This window comes from Corythoichthys intestinalis, chromosome 4 (assembly GCF_030265065.1).
Source record: "Corythoichthys intestinalis isolate RoL2023-P3 chromosome 4, ASM3026506v1, whole genome shotgun sequence".
Taxonomy (NCBI): Eukaryota; Metazoa; Chordata; class Actinopteri; order Syngnathiformes; family Syngnathidae; genus Corythoichthys; species Corythoichthys intestinalis.
The window spans coordinates 18,284,462-18,299,459 of NC_080398.1; the positions used below are offsets into that span (position 1 = coordinate 18,284,462).

At 38.2% G+C, this 14,998-nt stretch overlaps 1 protein-coding gene across 11 annotated transcripts in view; it reads right to left on the reverse strand.

Annotated features, from left to right (window-relative positions):
* The window catches only part of dnah5 (dynein, axonemal, heavy chain 5), a 173,918-nt gene that overhangs the window by 32,873 nt on the left and 126,047 nt on the right, over window positions 1–14,998 (reverse strand). For all 11 annotated transcript variants that reach the window (XM_057835036.1, XM_057835035.1, XM_057835038.1 and 8 more), the window contains 3 exons: window positions 10,167–10,372; window positions 6,383–6,586; window positions 1,280–1,495 (listed from right to left, as the gene is read on the reverse strand). In XM_057835036.1, coding sequence (XP_057691019.1) covers window positions 1,280–1,495; window positions 6,383–6,586; window positions 10,167–10,372 — 626 coding nt within the window. The remainder of the gene's footprint in view (window positions 1–1,279; window positions 1,496–6,382; window positions 6,587–10,166; window positions 10,373–14,998) is intronic.

Here is a 14,998-nt window from a genome sequence, read left to right on the forward strand (position 1 = left end):
GGCTCTCTTCGTCGTGTTTTCCTCGTTGTGAATAATTCCCCCTCAATGGGCTGCATACTAAATCAAATGAAATCGTGACTCCGTTGACGTCATCCACCTGTTGGGATGCTAGAGCCCTATAATGGTAGGCATGGTTAACCGGCGGATTAAAAGACAAATTTCTCGTCATCTGCGGTTAGCTAAATTGTTGTATATAGACGAATCGTCCCAAAATATGATTGTAATTCACATAATAATCCTATTTGATACTTTTCTCCTGTCGTACGCACTTTAAATAAACTCAAAATCCATTCTCCTTCCATTCTTCAAGAGGACTTCATTCGACATCTTGTTCTACAGTTTATCTGTGCATTTCAGCGCAGTGATGGGCTAGTGGGTTTGTGCCGGTCAATCCGCTTATAAGTGCCAAATATTGGGCTAAAAGTTCAAACTTTTGGAGCATTGTATGCCTTCAGAGAAGGACTAAAAAAACAGACCATTTAAAGAACATATTATACAAACGAGTGTTACATCTTGCTGGATAACTGTGATTTGACCCCGATCCACCGTGCGATTGTGGCCGAATAGCTCTCTCTTTCTTTATTGCTCGTTCTCACCAATCAGCGTCATAGTTTAGGACTTGATAAAGGACAGGGTGGCGCCTTGTCTAAAACAAATGGATACGGTTGCTTCCCCTGTCACTCTCGAAACCAACACATACAGCTTGGCCTTCCCAACCAGCCAGCTAACCAGATATTGTTAGAGGTTGACAATTCTCAATGGATAATATGCTTTCTGGATAGTAGGCCTTTGGTTGCTGATGTAAACTTAATAATGGACCTGAATAGACCACAGAAGAAATGTTTTGATGTATTCATTAAATTACATGATTTTTTGTTTGAATATAAATGTGTTGAATGGTCCTTCTCTGAATGCGCACAATGCTCTGAAAGTTCGTCACTGTATCTTACCTTTTTCTTCCACTCGTTGTTCTTGTAATGTACTAAATACGTAATTTGTATTCTTTTTAAATCCCCGTTTTCTCTATTACTGTCTTTAACACACACTAATGCACACTCCACCCCTCTGTTTGTCTTTACCACCCTGACACTTAGCACGTTACCAGTGAAAGGTGAAGAGTATTACTCATGATGTTTGGCTCCTCTGAAACACTTCCCTTAGGGCTCACAAACGCACCCACCAACATTTGCTGAGAAACACACACGTACGTTCGCTCAAACACATACATACAGGCACCCCCCCCCCCCACACACACACACACACACACACACACACTTACTTCAAAAGGTACATAGTCTGCGGGCAGTTTCTTCAGCATGTCGTCAGCCAGCCTGGACACCACAGCCTCTCTGGTCTCCCCTCCTCCTGATGAGCTATCTTTAGGCTGAATACTGAGAATTGTGTCTAACACATCTTTTGCCAATTTACTTTGGTAGGTGATGTCTGCATTCGGGTGCAGACCAAACACCTCTGGTGTGTCGTAAGCTGGGAGACCCTAACGGGAAAAAAAAAAAAAAGATTTCAGACAAGCTTTTGAATATTGGACACCAGTGTACCATTATACAAAGCTTTTACAGTATATGGGATACAAGGCATTAAATGATCAGACATCTTTTGAAAAAATCTATGAAATAAATCTTATTTTCATCTTTTCTTAGGACAACAACTTCTAAAGATCCTGATGGATCAGCCAATCGCAACAATTTAATTTAGCTAATCTTCCCTTAAATTGCTTTTACAGCCATAACATGATAAATAGACCATGTGAATATCAGTTATTAAATAAATAAAGGATAGGAAGAAGCTATATACTGACTTATCCTTTAGCTTTACCATACATTTGACTTAAATTCTCCGTAATATAACACCGTAAAATGTTTGTCCACAGTTGCAAGTAAAATAATTTCCATGTACTGAATAGCATGTAGGTTTTTTTTTTATTCACCACTTCACAATCACAGCAGGGTCAGATGGTTATCCCAGATGACCAGGAGTGAAAGTGGCGAGAATTTCTTGCCGGCCACGGAGCCAGAAATTGTTTATTTATTTATTATTTATTTTGGGGAGGGGGGGTGTCACCCTCCTAAAATCACCGGAATGCAAAGAACATTGCATTTAGCACAGTTATTCCTGCACACAATCAAACAAAGCAGATTTTACACATGCATTAGGCCAGTGGCATTTTACTTACTGTAACAAGGCAAACACGTAAAAACTGATTTTCATTCAAGATTGTATTTTTTCTGTTATGTGCAAAATAAGTTAATAATTTTAACTACTTTAGGACATAACTTAAGGACATGGAACGTACATTAAAGTTGAAGATAATGTAAATAGTCACTTATTTTCAGATTTTTATTATTTTAATTAATAATGAAATAAGTAACATTAACAAAAATATTGACAATTGACCCTAGGCAGAGTTTGTCTTTTAGGGCAGGGGGGGCACAACATGTGGATGACCCCGAAACGCAGTGTTAGCAATAAAAGTTAGCAAAAAAATAAAATATTCTTGACTTACAAGAATATTTATATTAATAAGTTAACAATGAGTGTTTTTTGTTTCCCATCATTCTTGAGGGCAATTCTAAATCAGGCTGTTTTGGCAATACTTTTCGCCAAGATCGTCATCCATTGAATATGGTACGCCCGCCCATGTCGTGCCAATGTAGTTACCCCAGTCAAAAATTGTATCCCTTGGGTGGAGTCATATGGAGGTAGATTGTGTCTTTATTATTCAATCAAAAAAAGTTGCTTCAATCAAAATATATATTTTCAACCCCAAAAAAAGTCGCTTCAATCAGAAAAAAAAAAAAAAAAAATGTGTTTGAATGCAAAAATACATTTGAAACTCAAAAAACTAAAACAAAAAAAAATCTATAAAATAGAAAATTCAATCATAGAAAAAGTTTTTGAATGTGAAAAAATATTTGAGATTGAAAATTTTGCATTTCAACACTTAATTTTTCATTGAAAAAGTTCTCTTTGATTGAAGCAATCCTTTTTGTGTTCGGGCCATACAAGTATTATGGGTAAGACATTTGTGTCTAAATCATTCAATCCCCCAAAAAAGTTGCTTCAATAAAAAAAATACATATATATATTTTCAATAAAAGAAAAAAAATCATTTGAAAATTAAAATTGGCCTCCCCTAATATATATATATTATTTTTTTTGTATTTTTTTTTTCGAAAATTATATGTAAAGCAAATGACCGTCTAAGGTGCTAGTCACGTGATCCGTTCGAAAAATAATTTTGACCCATTATAGAAATATATTTTTAAATATACGTATTTCATTCATTTTTGTTGCAGTTTTATTGCTTTACAACTTTTATATATAGCAAAGTCAATTACATGCAATGGCACTTTTCGGCCACCAGGGAGGGGCCTGGCCCCCAGCCACCCCTTACAATCCGCTTGCGCAATTGAAGTACATTATGCAAATAGAAATTAATTAATATTATATATTATTATAAATATCTTAATATTGTAAAAAAAATATTATACTGTATTTTATAAAAATAACTCAAAGATATATATTTTTTAAAATAATAAGGAAATAGATAAGTAGCCTAACAGAAATGAACACAAATAAGTCCAAATGTGCACAGCAACATGGAAGATGTGAACCTTCCAATCAGAGCAAATAAAATAAAATAAGCCTTTTCAACTCTTTCCTTTCTCATAAAGATCTGGTCAATTTTCCGTTGCATTGTCCTGTTTTATCGTAATAAATCAACAAGTTTGTCCGTTTGTTACATCTCTGATTTGTTCTTTTTTTCCCTTTTTGTTGTTCCAGAAAACGCATCTGCATTTGAACCAATAAGAGCTAACTATCAGTGCTGATCACATGTCAGTCTCTCAGTCAATCGAATGGACAACTGAGTCCAGAGTGGTTCGCTGCGCGCATGCGCATATCGACGTGACTCGTCAGATAGTGTGAGAAAGAGCCGGTGGACACAACTCTGTGGAAAAAAAAAAAACATTTCGGTGGCAACGGATTACGCTTCACAAGCACTTTACTGTGTTAGGTTTGTTAACATTTGTGTGTGTAAATCTGACGTTGGTAGATTGTTTTCTTTTGAAGATGCAGTGTGGCAGCCAGGCAGGTTTTTTAGCATGGGGTTTTGACAATTCATTTCCCTCCACAATGTGTTCTAAAGTTCCTCCTTTCATTTTGTAAGTTAAATAATAAAGTGGAAGTTCAGAATTTTTGACATCAGGCTTAATCTTCGAGTTAGCGAGGGTTCAATTAGTTGGTAATGTTGATTTCAACAAATTCCGTGTAGTTTGTTAGTTATTTGTTAGTTTCAGGACTCCGGAGTGGCTAAGCTAGCGCTAGTCAATTGGGCCGACTTAGCATACTTATAAAAAAACAAGAAGCTATGCACACATGAAAATCATCGATGACCTATGGAATCAATAGTGTTGGCAATGTTTCCAGGATAAAGTTAAGTAGTAAAGTAAAACTTACCATTGCGTGTCAATAATTGCAGTATGAACAGCAACATTTGTAATCCAAAAGCTTTGCAGAGGAGCAGGGCGGAGTGATATCACATAGTTTTGTTTTTTTTCACCGCTGATTTTTTATGTCGTAGCCAGCAGCAAGTAACCAGTTTATATTGTTCCTCGTTCTTCATAGGGAATTTGTGGAAACTTTCCTTTGCCCATTTCTTTTGTCTGTTTCCACAACCTCTAAATGTGCATTTCACCATGTTGCTGGCTGTCAGTTACCTCAGCAGACTGATGCTGCATTCGAGGAAGGTGGGAAGTCAGAGTTTTCAACCCACGAGCTGGAAAATATCATTGGAACGCCTCCACTATTTTATCGCTTACGAAAAGGCAGGTTAGCTAGAGATGAAAATCTCCTTTGATTGTCAAAATAAATAAACAACTTGTCACGATCAGCCATCTTTGCAGTTTACATTTGCTTGGAACGCTTTGAGGTTGCAACTTGTACCCTCTGAGCGGAATAAGTCCGACTTCCCACCTTCCTCGAATGCAGCGTGAGGTCGAGTAGCCGAAGCTTTCCCCTTTATTGTGGTCGTATTACGCATCTAAAAAACATAGCCCTGCAGAATGAAATGAATTACGGCAGTTTTTTGTGGGACAATTTTTTGGCCGCATCGGTGTTTAGGAACAATGATCTGCATTTTTAATTCATTTGACTAAGTTGCATCTGTTTGTAGATCTGTATCTTTTTTTATTGTCATGCTAAGTTGGCTCCATTGACTCACGATAGCTTAGGCACTCTGGCGCCCTGAAACTAGCAAATAACTTACAAACTGCACAGAATTTCAACTCCACCAACTAATTAAACCCCCGCTAACTCCAAGATTAAGCCTAATGTCAAAAATTCTGACCTTGCGCTTTAATTGTATTTTAGGTCGCTAAACATCTAAGTGATTTCTGGTCATCATTGTTAAAAATATGACATTTATCCCTGCAATACTTTCCTGACATGTTTTAATATTGCAATGGGCAGTTTTCAATGCAATAGTGGCAGTTTCTGCAATCTCCTTAATTGGTTTACAATATGTGCTTGAGGCAAGCGAAATATCCTTCTAGAAAAGAGTAAAATTAACAAGACTCCACGGGAGACTGAGGATCAAATCCCAAACAAATGAATGTGAAGGATGAGAAACCCCGAGGCATTTCACGCAATGATTGTTTCAGCTCATAGTCGTTTCTAATTCTTGCATTTTAGAAGATTGAGGTCAAGTCACGTCATATTGTGTCAAGCAGAACATAAGTTTAAAATATTGTATGCTTTTAAATTAGTCCAATCACTTAACCTTGTCTTCCTGTAGTCTGAAATAAAATCACAAATGAATAGCGCGTCTGGTTTGTATGGGAGGGAGAAGGTGAAGATGAGTAACCCTTGGGTGCTTAACACAATTACCTTTTGTCGTAGTTACTTTATTGCCTTTAGGGACTTGACACCGCTTCTGTCTTTTCGCATAAAGTTAAATACACAAATGCATGTGTGAGCACATAAAAGTGCAGCCTTTTGTCCAAGTAAAGGGAAACAAACCAATGGACAAACCAATGGATTTTTTTTTTTTTTTCCTGATAGAAAAAAATGTATATTCAGTATAATAAGTGTGTGTGCCTTTCCTTCATCTGAGCACAATAAGCTTCTATACAGACCCTGACAGCCACAAACATCCATCATAATGAAACAAGCCCATAAGCTGCCCACAACAGTTCAGCGCGCTTATTCTATCAGTAGTATTTTGGGGGAAAGGAATATATTTGCACTTAATCTAGACATATAGCTATCCAAATCCACATATGACAACAACATTGTTATGTTGATATGTTTTTGTTGATATGTTTTTGTAACAAAAATGTAAATGCATTCCCTTAAATAAACGTACCTGGATATATGTAAGATACTGGTCCACACTAGAACATTTTGGGATGCTATAACCTTTAAAGAAGTTAAATGCAGGTCCAAACATTTCCTCACTGAACCAAACTTTGGCAAAAGTGTTGAGAAGGCGCTTGTCATAGTCGTCCGTCACACGACCGCCATACTGAATTTCTCCAATCATGTATCGCACTGTACTCCATGACACACCCTGTGGAGCATAGAGTAAGCATTAAAAAAATAAATAAAACAGGAATATCTGTATCATTCATGGAAATGTATGCAACGAGCAATAACCTCCATTTTCCCTTCAGGATACGCAAAAGTCGCCATAATTGTCATAATTTTGTCTCTTTGTTGCTAACCAAGGTAGAAGCAATAGCGCAGAGCATTTGTGCTTTGTCCCATAGCCAAGAAATAAAAGATTAATATGTCAAAATCTAAAGTGCTAGACAATATGAGGAAAGCCAACAGTGTTGGGAGCAGTGTTGTTAATCTTACTTTAAAAAAGTAGTTAATAACAGTTACAAATTACTTCTCCCAAAAAGTAATTGCCTTAGTAACTCAGTTACCTGAATGTAAGAGTAATTAGTTACTTGGCAAAGAAACTGGTGATAATTTTCATGTTTTTTTTATCAAAAAAAAAAAAAAAACAGGTCACACAATGTGAAGTTTAAAGGGTTTTTGGACAATTGGCCCTAGCCCAATTCTTTACCCTAAACTTAACTAGACGGACTCATGGAGACGAGAAAGCAGAGCAGGAGTGGGGAGGAGGTAAGGGAGTGTGACGCCATTGCAAACGCGATGCTAGGTGGCTCCAATAATACCTGACTGTAGCCGATAGCCTACAAACTACACCCACATAATGCTTTGGTAGATATCACATATATACAGAACTAGATGCAAATGACAGACACAGCGGCATTAGCAACAAGTATAATAAAGAACTAGATGCGTGGGTAAACAGCCGCCATCTTAAAGCAGTAGACTTCTCAAGAAGGCTCTGTTGTAGAGAACCTTCCTAGCGAACCTAAGTCACTTTTTATCCTAAATACTCCTAAATCGGCATAACTTAACTTAAATCTATCTTTAAATGATGAAACCGTTTTATAACTTACACATGTCAAAAGTATACAGAAGGGAACTAATGCAATAACGGGAGCAATTTTAATAACTTTAACGGTTGATTTATAACATTAAATGACTTCCACACATAGCAAAGGTTACTATCTAGTTTAGAGAGAGAGAGAGAGAGAGAGAGAGAGAGAGAGAGAGAGAGAGAGAGAGAGAGAGAGAGAGAGAGAGAGAGAGAGAGAGCTGCGAACCTACGTTTATTTTTTATGCTTGTAAAATATCTCTACAGAGGCAACGCCTGTGTGTATCATCTTTTCTGTTGTTGTTGTGTGTTTTCCACCCGCCATCGGACACTTAGGCTAGGTTCATACTACAGGTCTTAATGCACGAATCCGATTTTTTGTCATATCCGTTTTTTTGGCGTGCCCGTTCATACTGCCTTTATCCATTGAGACCGTTCAAGTATTACGCATGCGCACTAATTCGCAGTCCGACACCCGCTAAGCAAGAAGACCCGCATGCGCAGAACCATCAAAACAAATGACAGACGTCATCCGTCATTCCAGGGATATCATATTTTGCTTTTCAAAAGGTGGACACAAATAACAGACATAAATAATCCCCGTTTAGGCAAATATTCAAAGTTTATATGGATCGACAGCATGCACGCACTGTCCGTGCACGTCACACACACATACGGGCAGTTTGTCCCGACTCTCGGCCGTGGAGGCAATGTTGAAATATTGCTCACTTGGAACAGAGAGAAAACTGAGCATTCTCAGGCTTATCCTCAACCCATTTTTATTTTTTATGACTGTTGTCAAGCTCAGCTCTTCCTCAAAAGCCGTGTTCACTGCAAGCTAGGCGCTAATAACGCACAGGTGCATCGCTACGGTAACGACTCTCTCGCTATTTGATGACGTAATTGCTGCATTAAATCCGATTTGCGGGACTGGACAGTACAGACCGCCGCGACAGTCTGGGAAAATGTGGCCCAGATCGGATTTAGACCACATACAAAAGTGACCCAGATCGGATTTGAAATGGTCCCGTTCTATGCGACTTGTCACGTTCAGACCGTCAAGTTAATGCCTCACTCGAGTCGGAAAAACACGAAAAAATCGGATTCGTGCATTAAGACCTGTAGTATGAACGTAGCCTTAGAGCCAGTTGTGTGGTTTTTTTGAACGATGTGCTAATGCTAGTGCTAATGCTAACCATTTGTGTCATTACATTATTTACGTTGATGCGAAACTGTTTGGTATCGATGACAAAATTGATTTGTATTATTGCTATTTCAAGTTTCACTCTTCAAATGATGATGTCATAACGACAGCCAAAATAAAGTCAGAAAAATTATACGGACGTCCAGCATCATCATTTGGGAGTTGAGCTCGCTGTATAGCCAGGACCGAGCAGTAACGTCCTGGTGAGGACAGTATATTCGCATTTCGTTGTTCATGCGTCATGTAACATTATCGTACTGTACACTTATTCGGCATGTTGTTCTCTATTGTATTTTTATATTAAATTGCCTTTCAAAATGACATATCTGTTCTATGTGTTGGATTTTACCAAGTAAATTTCCCCCCAAATGCGACTTAAATATTTTTCCTCTTCGTTGGCCATTTTTTGGCTAGTGCGACTTATAGTCCGAAAAATACAGTACTTGTGGCCTGAAAAAGAAATTACAAGACTTCCTAGGTAAGTTGCTTTTAAAAATAAAAAATATTTTCGATATCACAATATAACATGTAGTTAAAGTGAGTTCAAAATATGCAATTCAACTGGGCAGTATTTGGTCATTTTTTAGAACATGAGTGTGCAGTTAGGCTACTATATTCCCACTTAAGGCAAAACAATTAAAAGGTGCCCTTGAGCATGACACTAGGACACTCACGCCTAGAATTCTATTCAATTAAACTCTGGATGAAAATACGTATATCTGTGAAGGTCAGAGTAGTGTTGGCTGTGACTGGTCCATCTTAGGAGTGCTACAGTATAAGGGCAGCAGGGACAAAGGTTGCTTTCCTCCCGTGAGTCCTGCTGCATGGGCAATTGGCGCTGATTTAATTATGCTCACACGTGGAGGAGAATGTCTTGAGAGGGATACTACTTCTGGAAAATTTTCACTGTATTCTCCAGCTTTTCTGCGAAAATGGCGAAAAACGAGGGAATACAGTAAACATTTTTTTCGCTGTATTACCTCGTTTTTTACGTTTTTGCGGAAATGCGGGAGAACACAGTGAAATTTGATTTTGCTGTAAAATGTGAAATGCGGGGAATACAGTGGGTAAAAAAATCGTTGTATTCCCTCGTTTTTCGCGGAAAAGCGGGGGAATATAGTGAATATAACAATTGGCACAATTTTTGCCATTTTTTTAATTAAAATGGGGGGCTCGTTGACCTCAGATTGACCTATAAAAGAATTGTAAATATCTTAAAAACGATAGCAGCACACATTTTTACAGCAGACACAAGCACAAACGTAGCACAAATGATTGACATCATGTTTACATACATTTTTTATCTGATGGGGGACCAACTTCACGTTGGTCAAAGACCTTTGTTAACCCTCATTATTTTATAACACTTATTGCAGCAGACAATTAATCCATCAATTAAATTACAATTGCTATTTGAGGGAATTTAAAGGCTAATATATAGTAAATCTTTGTTGTCCAAAATATTTCACTCAGTGGTTGGAGATTTCCTACCTTTTTGACATCCATGTCATCTAGGTGGTTCTGAACAAATTGGACAGTGGCATTAAAGTCTGCCTGGTTAAACTCATAGGGAATATTCCACCCCAGAGGGCCGTACTTTCTTCTTTCCTGCACAGTGCTATGGAGAAATGCAACCCCATACAACATTGGCTTCCACTGGGCCATGTTGCTGACATCCAAAAGGTCCTGGTTAATGCCTGGCGAGGGAAACATGGATAAATGCGAGAGAGATACACTTGTAACATTTGAGCTATGACACAAAGTCGTCTAGCAAAAAGATTATACATTTCTACTGTGGATTTAGCCAGCAACTCGAAGGTGTTTATAAATTACACATACAGTATATTAGAAATGTCCAAAGTCCGGCCCGGGGGCCAAATGCGGCCCATGGTCAAATTTCGTCCGGCCCCCAGCCTCTGTCATGAAATCAATAACGTCTGGCCCGCACACAGACTTAATAAATTGGTCAGCAGTACTGCTACCAGCATATGAAGTAGCTTACACACTAAATGCTGCTCCTCATTTACCCACTAAAAGGCAGCAGCACTCTAACGAACATTACCCCATGTTACCCTTTATTCCCCATTTCTAAAATGGCGACATTCATTCATTCATTTTCCATGCCGCTTTTTCCTCACGAGGGTCGACAATCAACAACAAAAAATAAAGTTGACTGTGACGGCTGACGCTTCAAGGGTAAGTGGAAATTGGACTATTTCTTCTCAAAAATACGCAACAACTGTGTCTGCGTCATTTGCAAAGAGACAGTCGCCGTTTTTAAAGAGTTCAATGTGAGGCGATATTACCAAACAAGACACGCTGACATGTACGACAAGATTACAGGGAAGATACGTAGCGAGAAATTGAAGCAACTTGAAGCTAGTTTAATTTTACAGCAGCAGTATTTCGCAAGAGCCCGAGAGTCGCGAGAGAACGCCACAAAGGCTAGTTGCGAGATTGTTGAAATAATTTAGGGCTGTCAAACGATTATAATTTTTAATCGAGTTAATCACAGCTTAAAAATTAATTAATCATAATTAATCGCAATTCAAACCATCTATAAAATATGCCATATTTTTTTGTAAATTATTGTTAGAATGGAAAGATAAGATGCAAGACGGATATATACATTCAACATACTGTAGATAAGTACTGTATTTGTTTATTATAACAATAAATCAACAAGATGCATTAACATTAACATTCTGTTAAAGTGACCCATGGCTAGAAAGACTTGTGGTTCTTAAAAGATAAATGTTAGTACAAGTTATAGAAATTTTATATTAAAACCCCTCTTAATGTTTCGTTGTAATAAAATTTGTAAAATTTTCAATCAAAAAATAAACTAGTAGCTCGCCATTTTTGATGTCAATAATTGCACAATGCGCATGTTGCTGAAACCCATAAAATCAGTCGCACCCAAGCGCCAGCAGAGGGAAACAAAACACCAAAAAACACAAGTAACAAGTGGCCATGACACTGTGCTGTCATTTTAATCTGTTTGAGCGGGGCATGTGCATTAATTGCGTCAAATATTTTAACGTGATTAATTCAAAAAATTAATTATCGACTGTTAACGCGATAATTTTGACAGCCCTAAATTAATTTAAAAAATAATAATAAAGCAAATGTAACACACAGAATGGCTTGCTAAAATTTTCTTAAATATATTGTTCTACATAAAGGACGTCAGCCAAGATCGGCCCTCCACATTTTTACCACACCAAATCTGGCCCCCTTTGCAAAAAGTTTGGACACCCCTGCAGTATATCAAACATGGTTCATGTGAATGAAATGAGACGAAGTGATTTGAAATAGTTGGTCCTAATAGAATTCACTGGGAAATAAGATTGGTTTATTATTTATAATTCCAGCAATCAAAACAGTTCAAAAATAGAACTGTTTCGTTGGTGTTCTACGTCGTTCTTGTTCAATATATTCTAAATGTGCTTTGTTACTACTTTCATAATGAATTGAAAGTCACTGGGCTCAAGTGCTGAAAGTAAGTACTCTACACACCACATCTTTCGAATGTCCCTTGGACCCTTGTGTTTCCCTTCCAGCTTGAGGCAAGCAGAACCAGCTGGTTTATACATATTAATTATATTTTTCCGTCTCCAAATACACTCAAATGGTTATTTAAAATTTCAAGAGCTTCTCGTGCTGTTAGTGTTCAGGTATTAAATTTAATGAATTTATCTGCACATTATCCTCGCACAGTTTGTTCTGATGACACATCCAAACAATTTGGACAGGTTTTGAGAAACAGGAAAAGCATATACATGATAATAATTGACTTCCTTTTTCAATCATTTAAAGCTATTGACTGCCTACGCGATGATGAACTACGGATCGATCTGCTTAGATTTTAATTCATTTTTGCCATATTAATGCTTAGCAACGATTTTAGGCCGAAGCAGAAAATGGACTGAGATCAATATGTGTGAATCTTTATTCCTAGCACAACCACGTCTCTGGTGCCTTACTTTGTAGATTCTGATTTACCCTTATAATTTAAAATTAACACAAACACAGAACTGAGGCAATTATTCTGGCTTGGCAAAGCCAGGTTAAAAAAAATGAAAAATTGAAAATCCTTTGAAAGAGCTATCAAAACACTGGATTAAGGTTCAATTGTCAAGGTTTACGCTACGTCTATACTAGGACGGATCATGGCCTTAAACATGTAATTAGTTAGACTATACGGCGTGTCGGCTACACAAATGTGCCTCTTATCCGTGCAAGAACTTACACAGATAAGTTACCCAACTAATATCACCCGCAGCTTAATTTATACTAGTGTGTCCAAACAACAATTGGATACTAAAGAAGTGACGTCTTGCCATCGCCATTTTTTGTGTGGCATGAAGGGCTTGTAAACAATGGAGGCGGACAATCAAGAGGTGGCATTCCTGCTCCTCTTTTCTTATCCACAGTCATTGTTTTCAGTTCATCATCTAGAGCAGACATGTCCAAAGTCCGGCCCGGGGGCCAAATGCAGCCCGTGGTCAAATTTCATCTAGCCCCCAGCCTCTGTCATAAAATCAGTATCGTTTGGCCCGCACACAGACTTAATAAATTGGTCAGGTCCACTGCTACCAGCATATGAATGAGCTTACACACTAAATGCTGCTCCTCATTTACCAACTAAAAGGCAGAAGCACTCTAAGCAACATTACCCCATGTGACCTCTTACTTCCAATTTTCTAAAATGTTGACTATCAACAAAAAAAAAAAAGAAAGTTGACTGCGACGACCGACGCTTCAAGGATAGGTGGAAATTGGACTATTTCTTCACTAAAATAGGCAACAACTGTGTCTTGCCTCATTTGCAAAGAGACAGTCACATTTTTTAAAGAGTTCAATGTGAGGCGATATTACCAAACAAGAAACGCTGACATGTACAACAAGATTACAGGAATGATACGCAGCGAGAAATTGAAGCAACTTGAAGCTAGTTTAATTTCACAGCAGCAGTATTTCGCATGAGCCCGAGAGTAGAAGAGAACACCACGAAGGCTAGTTGCGAGATTGTTGAAATTATTAATTTAAAAAAATAATACAGCAAGTGTGACACAAAAAATGGCTTGCTAAAATTTCCTTAAATATATTGTTCTACGTAAAGGACGTCAGCCAAGGTCGGCCCCCCACATTTTTTCCACACCAAATCTGGCCCCTTTGCAAAAAGTTTGGACACCCCTGATCTAGAGTGTAGAACAGGTGTCAGGAAACTATGTCTTCACGAGTCATTTCTGGCTCTTTTGATGAGTGCATCTGCCTCTCCACCAACCCGTAATTTCAAATGTTGTACCGGCCGGCTGGCTCGCTCAACTTGAACGAGCAGTGATGAACTGATCATGCATACATTTTTCTTGAACCTTCAAATGTACTGTACGTTGCAATTCAGTGCCCATTTGTGATCCTCCCATCGCTGATTACACGGAGATGAGCATTTTATTACAGCGCTCGTCTCCCGCATTAAGTCTCCAATCAGCCATCTGCGGGGCTGGGCCCTTCCAACTCAATGCCAATCAAACGAGAGTATATAAAAATGCGTAGAATAAAATTAAAACCCCGAGAAGTAAACTGCGTGGTACCCCAAGTCACAGCTGCTAGATCAGTTTCTTTTTGATGACATTTCCGCCTGTCAAAACTGTCGCCACTGCCACTGATAGCGCAACTGAGCTTCGATTGTAACATCCCAAGTAATGATGTCAGGCTTTCGTTGTTTTCTGAAGATTTATTTCAATCACAACTCGGCGACCCTCCCTTCACTCTCGCTCCCGCGTGATGCGTTCAATTGTGTTTACAAAAAAAGCAGTAATCTCAAAATGGAGTTCCTGATCCCTGGTCGAGGTGGTGTAGTAATTTCGAAATTTCTCGCTGGCGAGTAACGCGTTTCCGGTTCTGAGGTAAACTGCGCGGGTGATGACGTAACACATGAGGCTGCTCCTTTCTACGCATGCGTAGTTTGCACAAATGCAACCCTACCTTGCAGAAGTGGGGGGGCCTTAAACGCACCTTCAACTTAGTGCGAACAGGTATAAAAATTGTCGGCATTATACCCTGGAGAAAATTACCTGTCCTAGTGTAGATGTAGCGTTAATATGCTGCTTATATATAGTTTCCCTGGTGAAATGTATTGCAATTAGCAATTGTCTGTTTCTACACTCTCAAAACCGCTATATATCTGTTTTTTTTTTTATCATTATTTTTTCTTCCAATCAGAATAAAACTGCATTGGATAAGACAGAGTAAAACAAAATGTAAAATAATTGAAAAAAATACAGTATTTATGACCTCATTCACTACCGAATACAAAT